The sequence below is a fragment of the Salarias fasciatus genome (genome assembly GCF_902148845.1).
Source record: "Salarias fasciatus chromosome 23 unlocalized genomic scaffold, fSalaFa1.1 super_scaffold_20, whole genome shotgun sequence".
Taxonomy (NCBI): domain Eukaryota; kingdom Metazoa; phylum Chordata; class Actinopteri; order Blenniiformes; family Blenniidae; genus Salarias; species Salarias fasciatus.
Window position 1 is genome coordinate 14,258,042 of NW_021941230.1, and position 25,864 is coordinate 14,283,905.

General features: G+C 46.7%; 2 protein-coding genes across 2 annotated transcripts; both read right to left on the reverse strand.

Moving 5' to 3' along the window:
• Positions 1-1,701: 1,701 nt before the first annotated feature.
• Positions 1,702-7,561, reverse strand: LOC115383881 (NLR family CARD domain-containing protein 3-like). The gene is made up of 7 exons (XM_030086087.1): positions 7,497-7,561; positions 6,369-6,616; positions 4,282-6,076; positions 4,017-4,190; positions 2,930-3,109; positions 2,365-2,411; positions 1,702-2,264 (listed from the first exon to the last, which is right to left on the reverse strand). Exons 1-7 carry the CDS (start codon positions 7,559-7,561, stop codon positions 1,702-1,704), a joined length of 3,072 nt encoding a protein of 1,023 aa, XP_029941947.1.
• Positions 7,562-18,534: 10,973 nt separating this feature from the next.
• On the reverse strand, positions 18,535-24,048 carry LOC115383882 (NACHT, LRR and PYD domains-containing protein 4-like). Its single transcript, XM_030086088.1, is given in 9 exon segments — positions 18,535-19,097; positions 19,198-19,244; positions 19,796-19,927; positions 20,835-21,008; positions 21,100-22,303; positions 22,306-22,591; positions 22,593-22,891; positions 23,184-23,431; positions 24,008-24,048. Coding segments are annotated over 9 exon segments (2,994 nt in total).
• Between the last annotated feature and the right edge of the window lie 1,816 nt (positions 24,049-25,864).

Here is a 25,864-nt window from a genome sequence, read left to right on the forward strand (position 1 = left end):
AAAATTTATTTATAGAGCACTTTTTACAGATCATCCGTCACAAAGTGCTTCACAGTATAAAAAGCACAAAGAGATCAGAGAAATTGCACAACACATAAAAACAGGGAGGTCAGAGTCATATAGACAGAATATGCTACTGCCAAGACAACGCTGACCGGTGGTCCAGAATGCCTTCTGAAACAGAAATGTTTTCAAGAGTTTCATCAAAGCATTCCCCGAGTCCAGGGAGTTTTAAAACGAGTACGGGGGACTCTCAGGAGATTCTTATCCGACGACCTCAGGCTTCAGGCCGAGCTGTAGGGTGTCATTAAATCTCTGATATACAGGTCCTCCTCAAAAAATTAGCATGTCGTGATAAAGTTCAATATTTTCTAACAGGTTAAAGTAGTGAGAAGAACAGTCTGTTTCTCTGTTCTGGACTGATGGATGACAAACAGCATCTCATGTCCTGGGGGCTAAGCCCCCCTGAACTTGAAACCCAGCCACTCCCTTGATGAAAGGTGTATTTTTACTGATCCCATACATGAAAAAACCAAGAAGAAAAAATAGAGGGTGTGAATGTTTGGTCTCCAGCTGTCTCCAGACTCTCAACAGTCTGTCACCGGAAGTGGTGTTACAGCTCAAACTCTACACATCAAAACATGGTTGGTCACTGCTCGTTTCTAAATGAATGTTTCAAGCTGAACTAGCTGAACTAAAATCACCTGAATCAATTAATTTCTATTGCGATCAAAAAAATTAATCTAATTACATCATTTGTAATTAATTAATCTTATTAATCACATTTGAATCTCATATCTGCTTTAGGTCCCCAAGTGAAGAATTTGAATTCTAGGACGTTACAGAATTGTAGTGCATGACTCATCAAATGAAACACAGAGAAGAGAAGATCTGAAATCCACATTTTTATTGATGATGAATGACAGCTGTCAGGACGTCTCGTCCAAAATAAATTCTGATCCCAATCAGGCAACTCAAATAAGACTTTCAGTGTGTTTCATTAATGACATTCAAAAGAAGACCGTCTTACGTTGAGATGATCTGAGGATAAAATAGAAGCATCTCCCATGAGACCGATCATCCCTCTTTCAGCTGACAGGGTTGGGTTGGGGTTAGGGTTATAGGGTCAGGTTTGCGTTTGGGGCTGGAGGTGGTCTAACTCATGTCTTGGTCCCTTTAGTTTCTGGGTGTCTTGCTTCCTCCTCCACCTGTAGACGGTCTAACCTATATCCTGGTGCTTGAAGGACTCTCTACTGGAACTCTCATCTCTTCATTTGGTCTTTCTTGAGTCATCCTAGCCATCTCCTCATTAGTTTCCTTTACTGGAAGTTGTGCAGTCGCTTCTGGACGTTTGGCAGCAGAGTTCCAGTCAGACTGACAGTCTTTTCTTCGCCTCTTCTCTTGGCAGTGCACACAGCTTTAATGAAAGGTTTTGAGTACGAGCTGTCCATGGGCCTTCAAGTCTGATTTACCTCCTCAGGACTTCTATGAAACAATTTGATTTATTTTACCCACCGTTATCTTCGTAAAGCTTTGACTTTATTCTGTTTATTCTGATCCTCTTTATCTATGTACATCCAGCTTAACATTCTTAATCACCTTTCATTGTGTCTCCTTGTGAAACACAGATCGACCTTGTGTCTGAATCCGTTTATCGCTGACAGCAGTGTGTCTGAAAGCATGAACTCAAATGAACTCGGCTCATTCCTGCTGCAGTGAGCACAAAGACATGGAGGACTCCGAGCCGGACTCAAGTCCAAACCTGAAGCCGGCATACAGAGGCTCTGTGAACTCAGTGGAGACAGTGTAGAGGTGGATCGGCCTCCCCGAGGACACTCTGTAGAAGGACAGCGTCCCAGCAGGACGGTCCACGTACACAGCCACTCTGTTGGAGGCTGAGGGGGTGGAGGAGGTGGAGGAGATGGGTGTTGTTTTCTGATTGTGGCAGAAAGAGAACCCGCCTTGCTCGGAGCACTTCAGACTCCAGGACTGACCGGTCTTTCCTAAGACCCCCTGGGAAGTGCTCCTCTTCCGGGGGATTCCTCCGTAGCTGACGGACACAAGAAGCTTTCCTTTCCAGTCCACCTCCCAGTACGAGCGGGCCGTCAGCTGGTTCCTGCACAGCAGCTGAGGGTAGCAGTCGAACCTGTCTGAGTGATGGGGGTACCGCTGGTCCTCCCCCACGTGCCAGGCCGTCCTGCGGTCTTCGGACAGCTTGATCCATCTGTAGACCGTGTTGCAGTCCAGTTCCAGGTCACACCAGTCTGATGGAGGAAAGGTGGAGTTTCATTCAGTGTCTCCCGCTCTGGTGAGCCTGAGGTGAGCAGCAGGGCTGGATGTTGGGGTTTCTGTGTTTTTACTTACACTTCTTCAGACCTGGGGTCATCCAGCGGGCTCCACCAGGCTCCACCCTGAGAGGAGGTCAGAGTTCATCAGCAGGTACCAAAGGTGACTTTCACACATACGTAAATACAAAACATTTTCTTCACTGGGACAGACTGAGTGTCTGGTTGGTCACTCCTCATGAACAAAAGTATTCAGAGGACCAGCTCAGAGGACCAGCTGGATTCAGGGGACCAGCTCAAATACTAGATCTAAAAATGACCTTCTGCTCCCCCGAGTGTTTCTAAACAGTGGATAATGGAGAAGAGGCTGTTTCTGCTGGTGTTCCTTCAGAAATCTGCTTTTGTTCCACAGTGAGTAAAGAAATGTTGCTCTTCCTGGTCTGACGGGTCAGTTACAGTCAGACCTTCCTGGAGGGTGAAATACTCCAGATGTTGGTCCCTCCTACATACAGAAATCCAAACTCCTGCATAGGAAGTGGCGTGATGTGTGCGTGAGCAGCATGTCTAAACGAGGCCTCCGGTGATCGTCTGCCCTTCATTCAGCAAGCTACTGGAGACAAACCCCCGACTGCCTGGCAGCTCACCACAGTCTGACTGATGATCTTTGGTCCCGCTTGAGATCCTGGACGGCACGACAGAGCTCCGGTCCCGCCTCTCCCAGGTCATTGTAGCTTAGGTCCAGCTCTTTCAGACGGGTCCGGGTGGAGGTCAGAGCCGAGGCCAGATCCCGGCAGCCTTTCTCTGTGATCAGACAGCCTGACAGTCTGCAGATACACAGAGAAACACCTCGGATCACTGCTGGGTACTGTCACAGACCCAGCGAGAAGAAAACAGCCCATCCAAGGAGTTTATCAGTCACCAAGTGCAGTGACACCAGATAATCTGATTTATGAGGCATTTGAGAAAATGAAATTATTTACCTGATCAAGTCAGACGATTCTCTCAAAGCTACTTTAGACTCAAAGAACAGAAATCATTTGCTGCTAATATTTCAATGAGAATAAACAACAGGGAACAAAAGAGAAGTCCTCCTGAAAGGCGGCCTCAGTAATAATGACAAATCTGATCAGTTAAGACCAACATTAGCCCTGAATGCTCATGTGTACATGACCCCTCCTTCATGTAATGCAATCTTTCTGAAGATCTGAGGGATGTAAACTAAAGCCTAATCTGCAGGAAAACAAGGAGAAAGATGAGATCAAGCTGTATTTAACTGTTAATGGAGGCCTTACCGCCCTGAACACTGCCTGCAAGATGAATGACCTCTGAGGAGAAAGGTCAGTTCACCCTGTGATCTAAACCTGACAGAGAGGAGCAGCTCTTCATGGTTCACCGCTGTCTGGACACCTTCTCAAACATTTTAGAAAAGCCATTTTCAAACAATAGTGCCAGAAACCACTGTCCACATTAAAAAACTCATCTGCACCCAGTTTGAAACCCTGTCTTATCTTCAGAACATCAGCCCATCTTTAGTAGAAAGACTGCTCTGAGCCAGCGTATGAAACCATCACTGATAATGAGAACAGCGGGAGAACCACTGTTCCTGAACACTCTCACAAACTACTGTCTGAATCATCCACTGTCTGTCAGCACGTCTGAAACCACTGTCAGTGAGCATGTCTGACAGCCACCGTCCCTGCTGTGTCCAGGTGAGTGTCTGGTCCTGCTGACCTGAGAGCTTCCAGTTCACAGAGTGGTCCCTTCAGTCCTTCAGAGAGCAGCTGGACTCCCGAGTCCCTCAGGTCGTTGTTACTCAGGTCCAGCTCCTTCAGACTGCAGGACTGAGAGCTGATGATGTTGGACAGAAGTCCACAGCTTTCCTGGGACAGATTACAGCCACTCAGCCTAAAGAGGGGAAGAGGGAAGCTGTTCATTTCATGTTTCTAGCTGAAAGACGGCAGATATTCACCGATGGTCTGATGGACTGAGAACCTACAGAGCTTCATTACAGGTTCTGACGATGGGCAGTAAATTCCGGAAGGCCTCCTCTGAGGCGCCATACTGTTTCAGGTCAAATCGGTCCAGGTTTTCCTCTGACGACAGCAGGATGAAGACCAGAGCTGACCACTGAGCATGGGAAAGAGCGTCGGCGGTGAGGCGTCCTGCTCTCAGGTAACCTTGGACCTGGTCCTCCAGGGAGCGATCGTTCAGCTCGTTCAGACAGTGGAACAGAAAAGTGCTCCTCTCCGCTGGAAGATCTGCAGTCATCTTGCTCTTGATGTGCTGGACGGTCTCCTGTCTGGCCAGTGGACTTGCTGTCTGTGGCAGCAGGCCTTGGAGATGCAACTGATTCGATTTCATTGAAAGACCCAGAAGGAACTGGAGGAACAAGTCCAGGCGTCCACGTGGGGCCTTCAAGACCTCGTCCACAGTGTCCTGGTAGAACTGGATCTGAGCAGTCACATCTCTCTTTGTCTCACAGGTCTTGGTGGGACTTGAAGTTTGTCCCTTCAGTATGTTCACTCCATGGTTGGTGAAGGTCACATGGGCATAAAGAGCAGCAAGGAACTCCTGGAAGCTCAGGTGGAGGAAGGTAAAGACCTGAATTTGGCCCACCCCTTTCTGCTCTTTAAAGATCTGTGTAAAGAGTCCGGAGTAGACTGAGGCGGCCCTGATATCGATGCCACACTCCTTCAGGTCCGACTCGTAGAAGATCAGGTTGCCTTTTTGCAGCTGGTCAAAAGCCAGTTTCCCCAGAGAGGTGATCATCGCGGTAGTCTGCGTAGTCCAGGGTGAGTCTGTTTCGGCTCCTCCGTCATACTTGACCTTCTTCAGTTCCGTCTGCATCACCAAGATGTAGATGAACATCTCAGTCAAGGTCCTGGGCAGCTCTCCTTCGTCCCCACTCCGCAGGACTTTCTCCAGAACGGCGGCAGTGATCCAGCAGAAACCCGGGATGTGGCACAGGATGTGAAGGGTCCGAGACATCTGGATGTGGGAGATGATCCTGCTGGCCTGCTTGGGCTCTCTGAACCTCTTTCTGAAGTACTCCTCCTTCTGAGGGTCGCTGAAGCCTTGAACCTCCGTCACCCTGTGGACACACCCAGCAGGGATGTGATTGGCTGCCGCAGGCCGGGTGGTAATCCAGATGAGTGCAGAAGGAAGCAGCTTTCCCCAGATCAGGTTCGTCAGAAGACCATCGAGTGAGGTGGACACTCGAGGGTCCGTCTGGACCTTGTTACGGTGGAAGTCCAGACGGAGTCGACACTCGTCCAGACCGTTCAGGATGAACAGAACCCGGAAGTCTTCCAATCGGCAGATTCCTTCTGTAGTTACTGGGAAGAAGTGGAGAAGCAGCTCCACCAGGCTGAAGTGCTTCTCTCTCAGCATGTTCAGCTCTCTGAAGTTGAATGGAAATATGAAGTCGATGTCTTGGTTGAGCTTGTCTTCGGCCCAATCCAGAGTGAACTTCTGTGTGAGGACGGTTTTCCCGATGCCAGCCACGCCTCTGGTCAGCACTGTTCTGACGGCCTTGTGTCCATCAGGTTTGAACAGCTCACACTGCTGGATCTTCTTCTGTGGCCTGACGTTTTTCCTGAAAACTGCCTCAATATGATCAAACTCGGGAAACTGGTTGGGATCCTCGTCCTTCGCCTCGGTGATGTCTTGCTCGGTGTAGATCTCACTGAAAGCTGTTTGACTTCCTGTTTTCGCAATGCCCTCAAACAGATGTTGGCAGTTCTCCCTCAGCCTCGCTTTAAGTTTACGTTGACAAATGACAGCCTCAGTGTCTGAATGAGCAAACAAAAAGAGAATGGGTGAGTTATGTTAATCAATCTGTTTGTTTAGACCAGGGTGTCCAAAGTCGGTCCTGAAAGCCCGATGTAATGCACGTCTTAGTTTTCTCGCAGGTGCAGCACAGCTGGTTGCAAGGAGAGACTCTTTAGTGGGCTTTTCTGCAAGCTTGAGGACGACATCAACATGAGGTGGAGGTGTGCTGCAGCAGGGATAGAGGAGGACATGCAGGACATCGGCCCTTCAGGACCGACGTTGGACACCTCTGGTTTAGAGAAATGGTCTTACGGCTCTGCAGACGGTCAGCCAGCCCGTCCTCATTCAGTTCCCTCAGAAAATGGAGTGTAAGCTTCAGAAACGGCTCTCTTTTGCCTCTCATCCGTTCTTCATCATCGCCTTCACTCAGACTCCGAAAGTATTCTGAGGAATCCAGATCCAAGGCTTTCTTCATATTTTTCAACTCGTTGCTCACAAAAGTGAAGAAGTGTTCCTGCAGCAGCTGGAACAAAGGACGAGATATCAGTGACGCTCCCAGACTGAATTCATGAAGACCCACTGGCCCAGAGAGTGGATTAGAGGATACACTACCTAACCCTAACCCTGACCCAAACCCCTAAGCCTACCGAACCCCAAGCCTAACCCCAAGCCCTTACCCAAACCCAAACCCAAACCAAACCGAACACCTATCCTCAGCCTAACCCGCCTGGCCACATCAGGGCACTCTGGGAAATAGAAGTTTCCTGTTTCTGAGATGAAAACCATCCAGAAGAAACCAGGAAGACTTGAGACCAGAAAGTACCGTCTGATGTGGAGGGCTGAATCTCCACGACTGTCCTGTCTGAGGAAGCTCTCCAGGCTCTGGAGGTTTTAGTAGGGACCGAGTCCCAGAGGGCAAGGTTCCGATTGTCATTTTAAGTCAGGAATTTGATGCTGAAAAGTGTGTGTTTAACCACAAGTGTCTCCCCTGAAACGTGCTCAAAACCAAATTAAAAATCAAAAACAAATTAACCCCACTGTGACCAAACATGCTGTCTAGCGCATGTGGTCATGTTTTCCCTAAAACAAACAGGAGACTTTTCAAAATAAGATTTTCCTTCAAATTCACTCCTTACAAAAACATGATCTCCTCCAAGGGCGTTTGTGGTAGAGACATCCAAGTATCACTATATGCAAGAGGAGAACTTGCTCTCCAAAAATATAGAACCACCTTGTAATAAGTCCCACGGTGCGGTTTTTAATAGGCATCAAAGCTTGACCTCTGCAGTTCTGTTTGGCTGTCGTTATAATGGGGAGGAAATCTCACCGTGTCCACAAACTGAGAGCTCCACTGTCTAAACTATACATCTGACTGCTCTGGAAACCACACAAAGTGAAAGATGACCAATCTCCCTATCAAAAGAGATAATTAATGCTCACTTTTGCCCCAAATCCTCAGATTTCACAGCTCTTTTCTCTGAGAGGGAAACTTTGTTGACCCTCATGACGATACATGGGCATAGAGCTGAGAGCAGCTGTCAGTCAAACTGACAGTCAGGTCTTCCATTCAGTGACTGTTAGAAGCTTTTAAATGTAACTTAGCAGTGATCAGGATGAGGACGGCCTCAGTGGGGCGGCTGGTGCAGTCCCAAAGCTTTAATCTTATCGGACTTTCTCCATCAGCTGTAAAGATGCTGTGAATGGCGTGGAGGCAGAAATCTCCAGTCTGCACTGAAGGCACTTTAATATCCGGGATCTCACAGCCGGTAGACTGTTTCGGTTTATTTACTGCCTCTGATCTAGTTTCAGCTCTCTGAAAACCTGGAGTTTTCAATGTGCGACATATGTGTGAGTTATTTGTTTTATACTTTGCTTCAGCTCCAGTTGAAAACTGAAGTGTGATGTGAAATGAGAAGCTGAAGCTGTTGTCCTGAGTTTTGAAACATTTATAATGATGATAAATAAATATTCAGCACCATTTCCCTGCTTCGTGTTTTTATTCACATTCTGCACATTTCGACATTTCTGTGAGTACGCACCTGAAACGTGGAGTCCAGTGGTCTTTCACCCTGGTTGCTACTGCACAACAAAAGACAAAGAGACAGGTCTCAGCATGTCTGTTGGTCCAGAGACTACCAGAGTAAAAGTCCAGAGACTTCCTGTTCCCACTGAGAATCTGCAGCTCAGTGAGGAGGTTTCCTGGAGGTGGTGGTGTCTTTACCTTCCATCCTGCTGGTGCAGGCCTGCTGTTGAAGGAAATCCCTGGTCTTCAGTCCAGTCGGGATTCAGAGGAACACTTTCTTCACATGCAGATGATTCAGTTTCCTCCAGCTTTCTCCTAAGACACACACATAGCAGCATCTGTCCTGACGTGTTGACTCCTATCAAACATCTGGTAGCTCTCTCAGCTTTGCTGTCAGACTCGGCCTCAGAGCACCAAGTGTCTCTTCCAGTGAAAGAACCAGATCGAATCAGCTGAAGGCTTGAAGAGGAAGTGAACTGCTCACAGCAGACCAGAGACCTGAACCATGCAGGATACTGGGCCTGCAGGACCAGAAACCTGAACCATGCAGGACCAGAGACCTGAACCATGCAGGACCGCCGGGGGCCTGCAGGACCAGAGACCTGAACCATGCAGGACCGTGGGCCTGCAGGACCATACACCGGAACCATGCAGGACCAGGTTGGAGGAGCCCTGGACTATGATATCCTGCTTTATTGTTGCCTTTTTGTTCTCAGAGTTTGTTGTTTTTCTGCTGTTGTTCTTTTTATGGAGAGTCTGGAATAACTTGGGACTTTGGTAAATACAAACCATTTAGTGCCTGGATGCAGTTTTTCATTCATGTATTTCTATTTGTCAAGTTCGTAAAGCAAATAATTTGCAACATGACTGAGAAAAAAATGTTTGAGAAAGTGTATTTCAATGTGAGAAGTTAAATAAAAAAAGAAGCCAGCGTCTGTTACCATGGCTACGACTGTCTTTTCAGACTGTTACACCACAACATGCAGATCCAGCTCACCTCTTTCCAGCTGAAGGCCGTCCCTCTTTAAACACAACACCAACGTTCTTTGACCTGTTGCTTTTCAAAGACACAAGGCTGGGTCCAGACTCAGACTCAGGTCCAGACTCAGGAGATTTTGCTTTCTGAAGGGTCCTGAAAGAGAAACAACTCTTAAGATTTGATCAAAGCTCAAACCAACTGAAGTTCAGACCAAGTGGAACTGATGGAAAGAGGAGAAGCAGCCTGCCTGGAGCGACTGAAGTCCAGTTAGTGTTCATGCATGAGAGAGAGAACCTGATGTTAAAGTCCTGACAGCAGGTTTTCCAGAGTGAAAGGAGACTTCCAGTTAATATATTCAAGATTTGGATCAACAAGAACCTGAGGGAGCAACTGGGATTCTGTGAGGAAGACAACCTTCGAAGACAGGATTGGAACAAGCTAATGTCACGGTGTGGGTGGAAGGACTCCAGCCAGGGGAACTGAAAAGGAACAAACGACAGGAGGAACACAAGAGCTGAACTGGAGCTGGAGAGAATAAGGGGACAGGCGCACAGGGGGACAGACAGAGACACCCGGGACGAGGGAGACCCAGCCACAGGGAACTGACAGTCAACATGCTGCAACGTAGATTCAACACGAAAACTGCCGAGGTAAAGATAACTGTACTTGAAGGGACTGCATGCCACTGCACACTGCCCCCTGCTGGTGAAATTACAGCAGAGCCAAACTCAAAGCTGCAGGTTCATAAGGTGATGGACTGCCTTCAGGACTGAAGACTACACGATGGACCTGAGCCAAGGACAGTGGGCCTGGAGGACCAGAGACGGGAACCACGTAGGACCAGGTTGAAGGAGCCCTGGACTATGATATCCTGTTTTATTGTTGCCTGTTTGTTCTCAGATTTCATTGTTTTTCTGCTTGTTGTTCTTTTTATGGAGGGTCTGGAATAACTTGCGACTTGTAAAAATAAAAAATATTTAGTGCATGGATGCAGTTTTTCATTCATTTATTTCTATATGTCAAGCTCGTACAGCAAATAATTTTCAACATGACTGAGAAAAAAAATTTGAAAAAGTGTATTTTAACATGAGACGTTCAACAAAAAAGAAGCCAACGTCTGTTACCATGGCTACGACTGTCTTTTCAGACTGTTACACCACAACATGCAGATCCAGCTCACCTCTTTCCAGCTGAAGGCCGTCCCTCTTTAAACACAACACCAACGTTCCTTGACCTGTTGCTTTTCAAAGACACACGGCTGGGTCCGGACTCAGACCCAGGTCCAGACTCAGACCCAGACCCAGGTCCAGACCCAGGTCCAGACTCAGGAGATTTCGCTTTCTGAAGGGTCCTGAAAGAGAAACAACTCTTAAGATTTGATCAAAGCTCAAACCAACTGAAGTTCAGACCAAGTGAAACTGATGGAAAGAGGAGAAGCTGCCTGCCTGGAGCGACTGAAGTCCAGTTAGTGTTCATGCATGAGAGAGAGAACCTTGCTGTTAGAGTCCTGACAGCAGGTTTTCCAGAGTGAAAGGAGACTTTCAGTTAATATGTTCAAGATCTGGATCAACAAGAACCTGAGGGAGCAGCTGGGATAAATGCAGACCCCAGATAAGAAATGTTTGGTTTTCCCTCAGTTTCAGTAATTATGTGTGTGTGTTTTATGTTGTGCACACATTGATAAATGTATTAATACAAACTGTTCAGGAGCATGGATTCAGTTTTCAATATACTGAGAAATAATACATCAGAGAAGCTGTATTTTATTGTGAAAAGTCAAGAAAAAGAGGCGAGCTCCTCTTACCCGAGCTACACTGTTTTCAGACTGAAACACACTGAAGCTCTGGAGCTTCATCAATCCACTCAGAATGTTTGTGAAGTATTTCACCACTAGGTGGCACCAATGCAGCAGATTGTGAGCAGATCTTCTGTCTCTGAGTCTCAACATTCATTCAGGCCTCAAACAGGACACAACACACACCAGCATGAGCTTCAGTGCCATGTTGGAGATTCACCATCAGATTCATCGCCGGCTCAACGCTTTCAACTCTCTCTTTAAAAAAACAAAACAAAAACAAAACACTCTCATTATCTTTTCATTATCTATCGCTTCTCCCTTTCGGGGTCGCGGGTGGCTGGAGCCGATCCCAGCTGCTGTGGGCGAAGGCGGGGTACGCCCTGGGGTACACGTGCTGTGAGGCACGAGCACTAACCACTGCCCCACCGTGTCGCCCACACTCTCACCTCTCTAAAACAAACAAACAAAAAAAACACTCTCACCTCTCTGTTTACTGAGGGAAATGGAATCAATGAACAAATGAATCAGACTGAAGACTCCAGCTCACTTCCCTGAACGGCCCGGCTCACCACATCTGGATCAGCTGATCTCACCACATCTGGATCACCTCATCACATCTGGATCAGCTCATCACATCTGGATCAGCTCACCTCTTTCCAGCTGAAGGACGAAGCCTTTTAACTCCTGTCATCTTTGAGTGAGTCCTCATGGGTCCAGGTCCAGGTCCAGGGCCAGGTCCAGGTCCAGGTCCAGAGCTGAGGGTGCAGACAGTGCAGGGCCCTGAGTGCTGAGCTCTGACATGCAGAGCAGTGAAGTCCAGTGAAGACGGTCTCACCTCTGAGCTGTGGACTTGTCTCTGTCCTCACGCTGATCCATCCTCTCAGCTCGTCCTCCGCTCTGGAATCACATCACACCTTTCTCATTCTCTGGACGTCGAGTTCATGGGAGCCTCTCCAGGTGGGTCCAGACAGTAGGCCTCCTTGAGTTTTACTTGAGGTGTATATTTCACCAGTCTGGACTCATTGGACTCCAAAAATAGAGATTTTTGAAACATACTCACGCAGCAGAAATGCTTCAGGAATGTTTTCTCAGGGACGTGAATGACGAACCAGCCCGATCCATGGAAACCTCTCCCAGACTCCAGAGACGAGAGTGAAGAACCCTGCAGTCCTTCTCTGACTGGAGGAAATGGACGTTATAGGAGGGTCATTATCAGAGTACAGGGAACGCACTTTGGATAGGAAGACACTCTGTTGATGATTCACAGAAGAATTATGATCCTTGAAAGTCAAAACAGAACTGCAGGACCAGTTTATGATCAGTTTATAAACCGGTCTGATCATGAAAACCTTCCCCTGAACTGTGTGTGGAACTTTGCAGTCCTTATCAGAGTGGAGGGAACGCACTTTGGACAGAACGACTCTCTGCTGATGATTTATAGAATTATGATCCTTGAAAGCCAAAACGAATCTACTGGATCAGTTTATGACTCCGTTCAGAGTCCAGTCACAGACTGAACTGACACATCGCTGATCCTGCAGGGATCAGAAACCATCAGGTCTCAGAATTCTAACTCAGCTCCTCAATATCACAGTATTTCAGAAGATCTTAGGTTTTCTCACCCAGAGGCCAAAATATCATCAGAAAGATCCAAGAAAAGCTCCAAGCCTTCACGTGAGCGTGTGGAACATGAGAACATGTGGAACCCCCCACCCCCCACAGACCCTTGTTCTGAACTGAAGCGTGAAATGTTCTTAGGAGACCCTGTGGAACCTCATGTGGAACCTCAGATCAGCACCAGCTGTGTTCCCACTCTCCATCATGTGGCAGAAGATAAACCGAGTCTGCAACTAACTGACCAGAGACTGACCTGGAGACAAAACACCGACCAGAGACCCCCAACCCCCACCCCCCCACCCCGATATTGAAAATGCTGAAGTCCAAGCAATCTTAAAAAGTCATGGTTTAGTACTGGTATTTTTTTCCTGTCTATTTCCATCATTAGATTACATTAGATTTATTTAACATGAGTAAAAACAGGCTTTGACCGGAAATCACAAAAAACAGAACTAAACTAATAAACCGATTTGATGCAGATTAAGAACAAGTGCTTTGCTGCCCTCCTGTGGTGAAATCTGATAATTACTGTCAGTTGCGTGGTAATGTTCGATTTACTTCCATCTCACCTGGACATGAAAGTGTGATTTTATTCTGGGACTGAAAACTGGCTGAATGTTTTAATAAATGAATCAAAGTTCAATTCAAGCAGTAGAGATGGGAAATAGTAGAGGAAAACACCTCCAGCTGTGATTAATGTCACTGTTCTGTAAATGAGTGGCTTCAGAGTAAAAGATATTTGATTTTACAGTGTAAGAGTCTGCGTGTGAAGTGAATTCACAGTTTTTCTGTAAATGGAGTGTTTAAAAACTATGATCTGCAGAAGTGGAGAGAGCACTACCTGACCACAGTTCAGTTTGTCTTCAGATTCACTCACATGGAGCCAAAGCTCATTCATCCAACACAAAAAGCGACTAAAAACAAAGCTAATCTCATTTAGCTCCACATGTGGTCTCTTAGCAATAAGTGTTTATTTCGTTATTGTGAAGGAAACAACCAGAAGAGGCTCGTTTGTCATGATACTTTGTCAAGACCGTGGTTCCCCTGGGAGTGAGGCGAAGTGTGACCCCTTGGCAGGGCCGGCGCGGGCTTCTCAGGCACCCTGGGCAAGCCCGACACGAGCGCCCCGTGGTAGTGTCTCAGAGAGTCGCGCCGCGGAAGTTGTTGAGTGGGGGGGTGGGGGTGGGTGGGGGTGGGGGCACAGTCGGCAATAGTTGTCGAGGGGCGCGAGCGAGTGAACCAAGCAGTGCAAGCAGTGCGCGGCTCAAACGGCCGTCACAGCGGCGCACCCTGGGCGGTGCGCCTCACGGCCTCATCAAGCGCCCCCCTATGGCTCGGCGCCCTGGGCAAGTGCCCCGGATGCCCAGCCTCATCGCCGGCCCTGGATTTAAAGCACATCATCAACATGAAGGTTGTATTTAGTGGAGCGGCACTCAACATTACACATCTGGATTTACATGACGGAACAACATTACAAGCAAGAGTAACGACAGGCGGTGGTGTCGTTAGGCTGATTTTAGGAGGCTGAAGCCCCCATAAAACTTTCTTAAGCCCCCTAAATAATTTGGTGCTGTTTAAAAAGAATATTTTTTTACTAATTCATTTTCTACATAAAGCAGTTGGAATATGATTTTAAATGAATTAACATATAACCATTAATGATTTACTCAGATATGATCAGTAATCTGTCAGTTTCCCCTCATTTTATATCGTCAGCCAGAGAGCCCTTCAGTGAATCCATTCCACTGGTTCATATAGAGAACGACCACAACCTGGACTGGATGAGAATCCAGTCCAGGTTTTCCCTGTGACCTGTGTCTGTGTCAGCGGTACCTGCGCGTGAGCGTGTGTGAAGAACACAGCTGAAAAGAGAGGGACTTGGACGGATGGGTGAAAGATGGATACAAGAAAGCTTTTCAGTAAAGTCAGTCTTGATCACTACTGGTAGTAACAGCTGTTTAGCTCCAGCTGACAGCAGGAAGTCCCATGGAATTAATGAACCAAATGCTGCTTGTCTCACAAATAAAGACCTGACTTTTAACATTACAGACCAGGGTTCTCAAACCTTTTCGGTCCAGGGACCTTGTCAGGGAGCAACATTTTTTAAGGACTCCTCATAATCCTCTTGCTAATTGAACACAATGTGACATTTGAAACCCCAAAAGCTCTATGAATTGTCTATTTTTTCAAACCTAAACATTAAAGATCTGTAGAGTAGAAATGAACTTAACTCAATTAAATTGGAGTAATGCCAATACAATTTCTATAATTTTAAACACAACGAAAGACTCATTGAAACTACGTTTTCACTTCACAGCATAGAATTTTAAATTTGCAGCTTTTCCAGCTTTCAGAACAGGAGCACAGCTGTAATGTGGATGTTATGTTCTCGTCAGGCAGGTCAGAGGGCAGCTCTCATGTTCCAGTGGGGTCCTGGAGTTCCAGCAGCTGCAGGAAGTTAAGGAGTTAAGCAGGTAGTGTGTGCAGTGGAACGTTCTGTACAGTACCTGTTGATCAAGTGTTGAGTTCTGAAGATTCTTTCCTTCATCTTCCAGTGACTCCAGACAGTCTGAACCCTGACTCAGTCCGGAAGAACAAGTAAGTAAGTAAAATTTATTTATAGAGCACTTTTTACAGATCATCCGTCACAAAGTGCTTCACAGTATAAAAAGCACAAAGAGATCAGAGAAATTGCACAACACATAAAAACAGGGAGGTCAGAGTCATATAGACAGAATATGCTACTGCCAAGACAACGCTGACCGGTGGTCCAGAATGCCTTCTGAAACAGAAATGTTTTCAAGAGTTTCATCAAAGCATTCCCCGAGTCCAGGGAGTTTTAAAACGAGTACGGGGGACTCTCAGGAGATTCTTATCCGACGACCTCAGGCTTCGGGCCGAGCTGTAGGGTGTCATTAAATCTCTGATATACAGGTCCTCCTCAAAAAATTAGCATGTCGTGATAAAGTTCAATATTTTCTAACAGGTTAAAGTAGTGAGAAGAACAGTCTGTTTCTCTGTTCTGGACTGATGGATGACAAACAGCATTTCATCTCCTGGGGGCTCAGCCCCCCTGAACTTAAAACCGAGCCACTCCCTTGATGAAAGGTGTATTTTTACTGATCCCATACATGAAAAAACCAAGAAGAAAAAATAGAGGGTGTGAATGTTTGGTCTCCAGCTGTCTCCAGACTCTCAACAGTCCGTCACCGGAAGTGGTGTTACAGCTCAAACTCTACACATCAAAACATGGTTGGTCACTGCTCGTTTCTAAAGGAATGTTTCAAGCTGAACTAGCTGAACTAAAATCACCTGAATCAATTAATTTCTATTGCGATCAAAAAAATGAATATAATTACATCATTTGTAATTAATTAATCTTATTAATCACATTTGAATCTCAAATCTGCTTTAGGTCCTCAAGTGAAGAATTTGAATTCTAGGACGTTATTTAGATGGAAAAATGATTTCAATAATGGCAGAATATATTGCCAAGCCGGTTTGTCATATATTTAATCTGAGTTTAAAAGAATGTCTCTTCCCTAATACTTGGAAACTGGCTAAAGTCATCCCTCTACGAAAAGATAATAAGCTTGCTCTCAATGGCACTAACAGCAGACCCATTAGTATATTGCCTGTTCTGAGTAAGATTATGGAAAAGCTTATATTTGCACAGATTTCACAATATTTTATGAATTTTAACCTTGCCTCTGATTCTCAGCATGCTTTTAAAGACTGTCACTCTACTTCCACTGCACTTGTTCATATGACTGATGACTGGCTGTGTAAACTTGATGCAAGAAATTATGTTGGGGCGGTCTTCTTAGATTTTAGTGCAGCCTTTGATATGATCGATCACAACTTGTTGTTGGACAAACTATCCGCATATGGTTTTTCTGGTTGCTCTCTTGAGTGGTTTAAGAGTTATTTATCAAATCGATCTCAGTCAGTATACTTCAATGGTAGCTTTTCTTCTGTACTGGGGCTAGAATGTGGAGTACCACTGTCTTGGTCCTCTGTGTTTCTCGATATTTACAAATGATCTTCCTTTTATCTTAAAGAAATCCTCTGTTGCCATGTATGCTGATGATTCTACTATATATTATGGGTCGGAGAACCTGCGGATCCTAAATAATACGCTTCAAAGTGAGCTAGACCAGGTATTTGAATGGGTGGTATCTAACAAGTTAGCATTAAATATAAGTAAAACAAAGTGCATGACTCTAAATTATAGAAGGCAATCAATGAATAGTAATCTTTTGTCCCTCACCTTAAATAATATACACCTGGAGCAGGTGCATAAGGTTGATCTCTTGGGCTTAACCATAGATGAAAATTTGAGCTGGACTAGTCATGTTAATAAAATTGCGACAAAAATGGGAAGAGCTCTTTCGGCTATCAGACGATGCGCCTACTTCATGACAGACTCATCTGTCAAATATGTCACCCAGTCATTAGTTTTATCTCATTTAGATTACTGCTCAGTCTTATGGTCGGGAACCACTAAAAAAGATATTGAAAAGCTACAAGTACTACAGAATAAAGCTGCACGGCTGGTTCTTCGTTGCCCACTCCGAACACACATTGGATATATGCATCGCTGTCTCTCATGGCTACCTGTAGAGCGGAGGTTACAGAAGAATCTCGTCATTTTCCTTCAGAATATACAGATAAAAATGAAACCTAGGCCTCTTTTTGAGAGAATCATGTACATTCATCAACGCCATAACCATTTCACCAGGTGTCATACAGAGGATTACATTTCTCTCCCTAAGGCTCGGACAGGTGCTATGCAGAGTACAGTGATGTACAGGGCAGCTAATCGGTGGAATAATTTACCTGCAGCAGTAAGGAAAGAGAACAACATAAAAAGGTTTAAATCTGTGATCGCGGAAATTTTTAAATCTTGATTTAATTGTTGGTGCATTTTTAATGTTGGTTATGTTTTAATTGTATTAGGGTCTTGTTTCACTCTATCATTTGTGAATATACATTCTTTTCACCCTTTTCTATATTAATAACGGGTTTCTGCACTGCTTGTTATGATTATTTTATCTTGTGTATTCTGTTCACTATTTCTGTGTTTTAATCTTGTGTACTTTGATATGTGATGTTTGTTTTTGTTATGGACCCCAAGAAGACTAGTTGTCACCTAGGTGACAACTAATGGGGATCTAATCTCTAAATAAATAAATAAATAAATAGAATTGTAGTGCATGACTCATCAAATGAAACACCGAGAAGAGAAGATCTGAAATCCACATTTTTATTGATGATGAATGAAAGCTGTCAGGACGTCTCGTCCAAAATAAATTCTGTTCCCAATCAGGCAGCTCAAATAAGACTTTCAGTGTATTTCATTAATGACATTCAAAAGAAGACCGTCTTACATTAAGATGATCTGAGGATAAAATAGAAGCATCTCCCATGAGACCGATCATCCCTCTTTCAGCTGACAGGGTTGGGTTGGGGTTAGGGTTATAGGGTCAGGTTTGGGTTTGGGGCTGCAGACGGTCTAACTCATGTCTTGGTCCCTTTAGTTTCTGGGTGTCTTGCTTCCTCCTCTACCTGCAGACGGTCTAACCTATATCCTGGTGCTTGAAGGACTCTCTACTGGAACTCTCATCTCTTCATTTGGTCTTTCTTGAGTCATCCTAACCATCTCCTCATTAGTTTCCTTTACTGAAAGTTGTGCAGTCGCTTCTGGACGTTTGGCAGCAGAGTTCCAGTCAGACTGACAGTCTTTTCTTCGCCTCTTCTCTTGGCAGTGCACACAGCTTTAATGAAAGGTTTTGAGTACGAGCTGTCCATGGGCCTTCAAGTCTGATTTGCCTCCTCAGGACTTCCATGAAACAATTTGATTTATTTTACCCACTGTTATCTTCGTAAAGCTTTGACTTTATTCTGTTTATTCTGATCCTCTTTCTCTATGTACATCCAGCTTAACATTCTTAATCACCTTTGATTGTGTCTCCTTGTGAAACACAGATCGACCTTGTGTCTGAATCCGTTTATCGCTGACAGCAGTGTGTCTGAAAGCATGAACTCAAATGAACTCGGCTCATTCCAGCTGCAGTGAGCACAAAGACATGGAGGACTCCGAGCCGGACTCAAGTCCAAACCTGAAGCCGGCATACAGAGGCTCTGTGAACTCAGTGGAGACAGTGTAGAGGTGGATCGGCCTCCCCGAGGACACTCTGTAGAAGGACAGCGTCCCAGCAGGACGGTCCACGTACACAGCCACTCTGTTGGAGGCTGAGGGGGTGGAGGAGGTGGAGGAGATGGGTGTTGTTTTCTGATTGTGGCAGAAAGAGAACCCGCCTTGCTCGGAGCACTTCAGACTCCAGGACTGACTGGTCTTTCCTAAGACCCCCTGGGAAGTGCTCCCCTTCCGGGGGATTCCTCCGTAGCTGACGGACACATGAAGCTTTCCTTTCCAGTCCACCTCCCAGTACGAGCGGGCCGTCAGCTGGTTCCTGCACAGCAGCTGAGGGTGGCAGTCAAACCTGTCTGAGTGATGGGGGTACCGCTGGTCCTCCCCCACGTGCCAGGCCGTCCTGCGGTCTTCGGACAGCTTGATCCATCTGTGGACCGTGTTGCAGTCCAGTTCCAGGTCACACCAGTCTGATGGAGGAAAGGTGGAGTTTCATTCAGTGTCTCCCGCTCTGGTGAGCCTGAGGTGAGCAGCAGGGCTGGATGTTGGGGTTTCTGTGTTTTTACTTACACTTCTTCAGACCTGGGGTCATCCAGCGGGCTCCACCAGGCTCCACCCTGAGAGGAGGTCAGAGTTCATCACACATACGTAAATACAAAACATTTTCTTCACTGGGACAGACTGAGTGTCTGGTTGGTCACTCCTCATGAACAAGAGGATTTAGAGGACCAGCTCAGAGGACCAGCTGGATTCAGGGGACCAGCTCAAATACTAGATCTAAAAATGATGTTCTGCTCCCCCGAGTGTTTCTAAACAGTGGATAATGGAGAAGAGGCTGTTTCTGCTGGTGTTCCTACAGAAATCTGCTTTTGTTCCACAGTGGGTAAAGAAATGTTACTCTTCCTGGTCTGACGGCTCAGTGACAGTCAGACCTTCCTGGAGGGTGAAATACTCCAGATGTTGGTCCCTCCTACATACAGAAATCCGAAATCCAAACTCCTGCATAGGAAGTGGCGTGATGTGTGCATGAGCAGCACGTCTAAATGAGGCCTCCGGTGATCGTCTGCCCTTCATTCAGCAAGCGACTGGAGACAAACCCCCGACTGCCTGGTAGCTCACCACAGTGTGACTGATGATCTCTGGTCCCGCTTGAGATCCTGGACGGCACGATGGAGCTCCGGTCCCCGCCTCTCCCAGGTCATTGTAGCTCAGGTCCAGCTCTTTCAGACGGGTCTGGGTGGAGGTCAGAGCCGAGGCCAGATCCCGGCAGCCTTTCTCTGTGATCAGACAGCCTGACAGTCTGCAGATACACAGAGAAACACCTCGGATCACTGCTGGGTACTGTCACAGACCCAGCGAGAAGAAAACAGCCCATCCAAGGAGTTTATCAGTCACCAAGCGCAGTGACACCAGATAATCTGATTTATGAGGCATTTGAGAAAATGAAATTATTTACCTGATCAAATCAGACGATTCTCTCAAAGCTACTTTAGACTCAAAGAACAGAAATCATCTGCTGCTAATATTTCAATGAGAATAAACAACAGGGAACAAAAGAGAAGTCCTCCTGAAAGGCGGCCTCAGTAATACTGACAAATCTGATCAGTTAAGACCAACATTAGCCCTGAATGCTCATGTGTACATGACCCCTCCTTCATGTAATGCAATCTTTCTGAAGATCTGAGGGATGTAAACTAAAGCATAATCTGCAGGAAAACAAGGAGAAAGATGAGATCAAGCTGTATTTAACTGTTAATGGAGGCCTTACCACCCTGAACACTGCCTGCAAGATGAATGACCTCTGAGGAGAAAGGTCAGTTCACCCTGTGATCTAAACCTGACAGAGAGGAGCAGCTCTTCATGGTTCACCACTGTCTGGACACCTTTCCAAACATTTTAGAAAAGCCATTTTCAAACAACAGTGCCAGAAACCAGTGTCCACCTTAAAAAACTCATCTGCACCCAGTCTGAAACCCTGTCTTATCTTCAGAACATCAGCCCATCTTTAGTAGAAAGACTGCTCTGAACCAGCGTATGAAACCATCACTGATAATGAGAACAGCGGGAGAACCACTGTTCCTGAACACTCTCACAAACTACTGTCTGAATCATCCACTGTCTGTCAGCACGTCTGAAACCACTGTCAGTGAGCATGTCTGACAGCCACCGTCCCTGCTGTGTCCAGGTGAGTGTCTGGTCCTGCTGACCTGAGAGCTTCCAGTTCACAGAGTGGTCCCTTCAGTCCTTCAGAGAGCAGCTGGACTCCCGAGTCCCTCAGGTCGTTGTTACTCAGGTCCAGCTCCTTCAGACTGCAGGACTGAGAGCTGATGATGTTGGACAGAAGTCCACAGCTTTCCTGGGACAGGTTACAGCCACTCAGCCTAAAGAGGGGAAGAGGGAAGCTGTTCATTTCATGTTTCTAGCTGAAAGACGGCAGATATTCACCGATGGTCTGATGGACTGAGCACCTACAGAGCTTCATTACAGGTTCTGACGATGGGCAGTAAACTCCGGAAGGCCTCCTCTGAGGCGCCATACTGTTTCAGGTCAAACCGCTCCAGGTTTTCCTCTGACGACAGCAGGATGAAGACCAGAGCTGACCACTGAGCATGGGAAAGAGTGTCGGTGGCAAGGCGTCCTGCACTCAGGTACCCTTGGACCTGGTCCTCCAGGGAGCGATCGTTCAGCTCGTTCAGACAGTGGAACAGAAAAGTGCTCCTCTCCGCTGGCAGATCTGCAGTCATCTTGCTCTTGATGTGCTGGACGGTCTCCTGTCTGGCCAGTGGACTTGCTGTCTGTGGCAGCAGGCCTTGGAGATGGATCTGATTTGATTTCATTGAAAGACCCAGAAGGAACCGGAGGAACAAGTCCAGGCGTCCATGTGGGGCCTTCAAGACCTCGTCCACAGTGTCCTGGTAGAACTGGATCTGAGCAGTCACATCTCTCTTTGTCTCACAGGTCTTGGTGGGACTTGAAGTTTGTCCCTTCAGTATGTTCACTCCATGGTTGGTGAAGGTCACATGGGCATAAAGAGCAGCAAGGAACTCCTGGAAGCTCAGGTGGAGGAAGGTAAAGACCTGAATGTGGCCCACCCCTTTCTGCTCTTTAAAGATCTGTGTAAAGAGTCCGGAGTAGACTGAGGCGGCCCTGATATCGATGCCACACTCCTTCAGGTCCGACTCGTAGAAGATCAGGTTGCCTTTTTGCAGCTGGTCAAAAGCCAGTTTCCCCAGAGAGGTGATCATCGCGGTAGTCTGCGTAGTCCAGGGTGAGTCTGTTTCGGCTCCTCCGTCATACTTGACCTTCTTCAGTTCCGTCTGCATCACCAAGATGTGGATGAACATCTCAGTCAAGGTCCTGGGCAGCTCTCCTTCGTCCCCACTCCGCAGGACTTTCTCCAGAACGGCGGCAGTGATCCAGCAGAAAGCCGGGATGTGGCACAGGATGTGAAAGGTCCGAGACATCTGGATGTGGGAGATGATCCTGCTGGCCTGCTTGGGCTCTTTGAACCTCTTTCTGAAGTACTCCTCCTTCTGAGGGTCGCTGAAGCCTTGAACCTCCGTCACCCTGTGGACACACCCAGCAGGGATGTGATTGGCTGCCGCAGGCCGGGTGGTGATCCAGATGAGTGCAGAAGGAAGCAGCTTTCCCCAGATCAGGTTCGTCAGAAGAAGAGTGAGGTGGACACTTGAGGGTCCGTCTGGACCTCGTTACCGTGGAAGTCCAGAGGGAGTCGACACTCGTCCAGACCGTTCAGGATGAACAGAACCCGGAAGTCTTCCAATCGGCAGATTCCTTCTGTAGTTACGGGGAAGAAGTGGAGAAGCAGCTCCACCAGGCTGAAGCGCTTCTCTTTCAGCACGTTCAGCTCTCTGAAGTTGAATGGAAATGTGAAGTGGATGTCTTCGTTGAGCTTGTCTTCGGCCCAATCCAGAGTGAACTTCTGTGTGAGGATGGTTTTCCCCGATGCCAGCCACGCCTCTGGTCAGCACTGTTCTGATGGCCTTGTGTCCGTCAGGTTTGAACAGATCACACTGCTGGATCTTCTTCTGTGGCCTGACGGTTTTCCTGAAAACTGCCTCAATATGATCAAACTCGGGAAACTGGTTGGGATCCTCGTCCTTCGCCTCGGTGATGTCTTGCTCGGTGTAGATCTCACTGAAAGCTGTTTGACTTCCTGTTTTCGCAATGCCCTCAAACAGATGTTGGCAGTTCTCCCTCAGCCTCGCTTTAAGTTTACGTTGACAAATGACAGCCTCAGTGTCTGAATGAGCAAACAAAAAGAGAATGGGTGAGTTATGTTAATCAATCTGTTTGTTTAGACCAGGGTGTCCAAAGTCGGTCCTGAAAGCCCGATGTAATGCACGTCTTAGTTTTCTCGCAGGTGCAGCACAGCTGGTTGCAAAGAGAGACTCTTTAGTGGGCTTTTCTGCAAGCTTGAGGACGACATCAACATGAGGTGGAGGTGTGCTGCAGCAGGGATAGAGGAGGACATGCAGGACATCGGCCCTTCAGGACCGACGTTGGACACCTCTGGTTTAGAGAAATGGTCTTACGGCTCTGCAGACGGTCAGCCAGCCCGTCCTCATTCAGTTCCCTCAGAAAATGGAGTGTAAGCTTCAGAAACGGCTCTCTTTTGCCTCTCATCCGTTCTTCATCATCGCCTTCACTCAGACTCCGAAAGTATTCTGAGGGATCCAGATCCAAGGCTTTCTTCATATTTTTCAACTCGTTGCTCACAAAAGTGAAGAAGTGTTCCTGCAGCAGCTGGAACAAAGGACGAGATATCAGTGACGCTCCCAGACTGAATTCATGAAGACCCACTGGCCCAGAGAGTGGATTAGAGGATACACTACCTAACCCTAACCCTGACCCAAACCCCTAAGCCTGCCGAACCCCAAGCCTAACCCCAAGCCCTTACCCAAACCCAAACCCAAACCAAACCGAACACCTATCCTCAGCCTAACCCGCCTGGCCACATCAGGGCACTCTGGGAAATAGAAGTTTCCTGTTTCTGAGATGAAAACCATCCAGAAGAAACCAGGAAGACTTGAGACCAGAAAGTACCGTCTGATGTGGAGGGCTGAATCTCCACGACTGTCCTGTCTGAGGAAGCTCTCCAGGCTCTGGAGGTTTTAGTCGGGACCGAGTCCCAGAGGGCAAGGTTCCGATTGTCATTTTAAGTCAGGAATTTGATGCTGAAAAGTGTGTGTTTAACCACAAGTGTCTCCCCTGAAACGTGCTCAAAACCAAATTAAAAATCAAAAACAAATTAACCCCACTGTGACCAAACATGCTGTCTAGCGCATGTGGTCATGTTTTCCCTAAAACAAACAGGAGACTTTTCAAAATAAGATTTTCCTTCAAATTCACTCCTTACAAAAACATGATCTCCTCCAAGGGCGTTTGTGGTAGAGACATCCAAGTATCACTATATGCAAGAGGAGAACTTGCTCTCCAAAAATATAGAACCACCTTGTAATAAGTCCCATGGTGCGGTTTTTAATAGGCATCAAAGCTTGACCTCTGCAGTTCTGTTTGGCTGTCGTTATAATGGGGAGGAAATCTCACCGTGTCCACAAACTGAGAGCTCCACTGTCTAAACTATACATCTGACTGCTCTGGAAACCACACAAAGTGAAAGATGACCAATCTCCCTATCAAAAGAGATAATTAATGCTCACTTTTGCCCCAAATCCTCAGATTTCACAGCTCTTTTCTCAGAGAGGGAAACTTTGTTGACCCTCATGACGATACATGGGCATAGAGCTGAGAGCAGCTGTCAGTCAAACTGACAGTCAGGTCTTCCATTCAGTGACTGTTAGAAGCTTTTAAATGTAACTTAGCAGTGATCAGGATGAGGACGGCCTCAGTGGGGCGGCTGGTGCAGTCCCAAAGCTTTAATCTTATCGGACTTTCTCCATCAGCTGTAAAGATGCTGTGAATGGCGTGGAGGCAGAAATCTCCAGTCTGCACTGAAGGCACTTTAATATCCGGGATCTCACAGCCGGTAGACTGTTTCGGTTTATTTACTGCCTCTGATCTAGTTTCAGCTCTCTGAAAACCTGGAGTTTTCAATGTGCGTCATATGTGTGAGTCATTTGTTTTATACTTTGCTTCAGCTCCAGTTGAAAACTGAAGTGTGATGTGAAATGAGAAGCTGAAGCTGTTGTCCTGAGTTTTGAAACATTTATAATGATGATAAATAAATATTCAGCACCATTTCCCTGCTTCGTGTTTTTATTCACATTCTGCACATTTCGACATTTCTGTGAGTACGCACCTGAAACGTGGAGTCCAGTGGTCTTTCACCCTGGTTGCTACTGCACAACAAAAGACAAAGAGACCGGTCTCAGCATGTCTGTTGGTCCAGAGACTACCAGAGTAAAAGTCCAGAGACTTCCTGTTCCCACTGAGAATCTGCAGCTCAGTGAGGAGGTTTCCTGGAGGTGGTGGTGTCTTTACCTTCCATCCTGCTGGTGCAGGCCTGCTGTTGAAGGAAATCCCTGGTCTTCAGTCCAGTCGGGATTCAGAGGAACACTTTCTTCACATGCAGATGATTCAGTTTCCTCCAGCTTTCTCCTAAGACACACACATAGCAGCATCTGTCCTGACGTGTTGACTCCTATCAAACATCTGGTAGCTCTCTCAGCTTTGCTGTCAGACTCGGCCTCAGAGCACCAAGTGTCTCTTCCAGTGAAAGAACCAGATCGAATCAGCTGAAGGCTTGAAGAGGAAGTGAACTGCTCACAGCAGACCAGAAACCTGAACCATGCAGGACCAGAGACCTGAACCATGCAGGACCGCCGGGGGCCTGCAGGACCAGAGACCTGAACCATGCAGGACCGTGGGCCTGCAGGACCATACACCGGAACCATGCAGGACCAGGTTGGAGGAGCCCTGGACTATGATATCCTGCTTTATTGTTGCCTTTTTGTTCTCAGAGTTTGTTGTTTTTCTGCTGTTGTTCTTTTTATGGAGAGTCTGGAATAACTTGGGACTTTGGTAAATACAAACCATTTAGTGCCTGGATGCAGTTTTTCATTCATGTATTTCTATTTGTCAAGTTCGTAAAGCAAATAATTTGCAACATGACTGAGAAAAAAATATTTGAGAAAGTGTATTTCAGTGTGAGAAGTTAAATAAAAAAAGAAGCCAGCGTCTGTTACCATGGCTACGACTGTCTTTTCAGACTGTTACACCACAACATGCAGATCCAGCTCACCTCTTTCCAGCT

Bases quoted from the DNA above. Each gene is read 5' to 3' on its own strand.
- LOC115383881 (XM_030086087.1), bottom strand. From the start codon at position 7,561: ATGAGGGTCAACAAAGTTTCCCTCTCAGAGAAAAGAGCTGTGAAATCT. The intron at 6,077-6,368 runs GTAAGACCATTT...TTGCTCATTCAG, and splicing joins GGCTGACCGTCTGCAGAGCC to ACACTGAGGCTGTCATTTGT. The intron at 2,412-2,929 runs GTGAGCTGCCAG...ACCTCCTCTCAG, and splicing joins AGATCATCAGTCAGACTGTG to GGTGGAGCCTGGTGGAGCCC.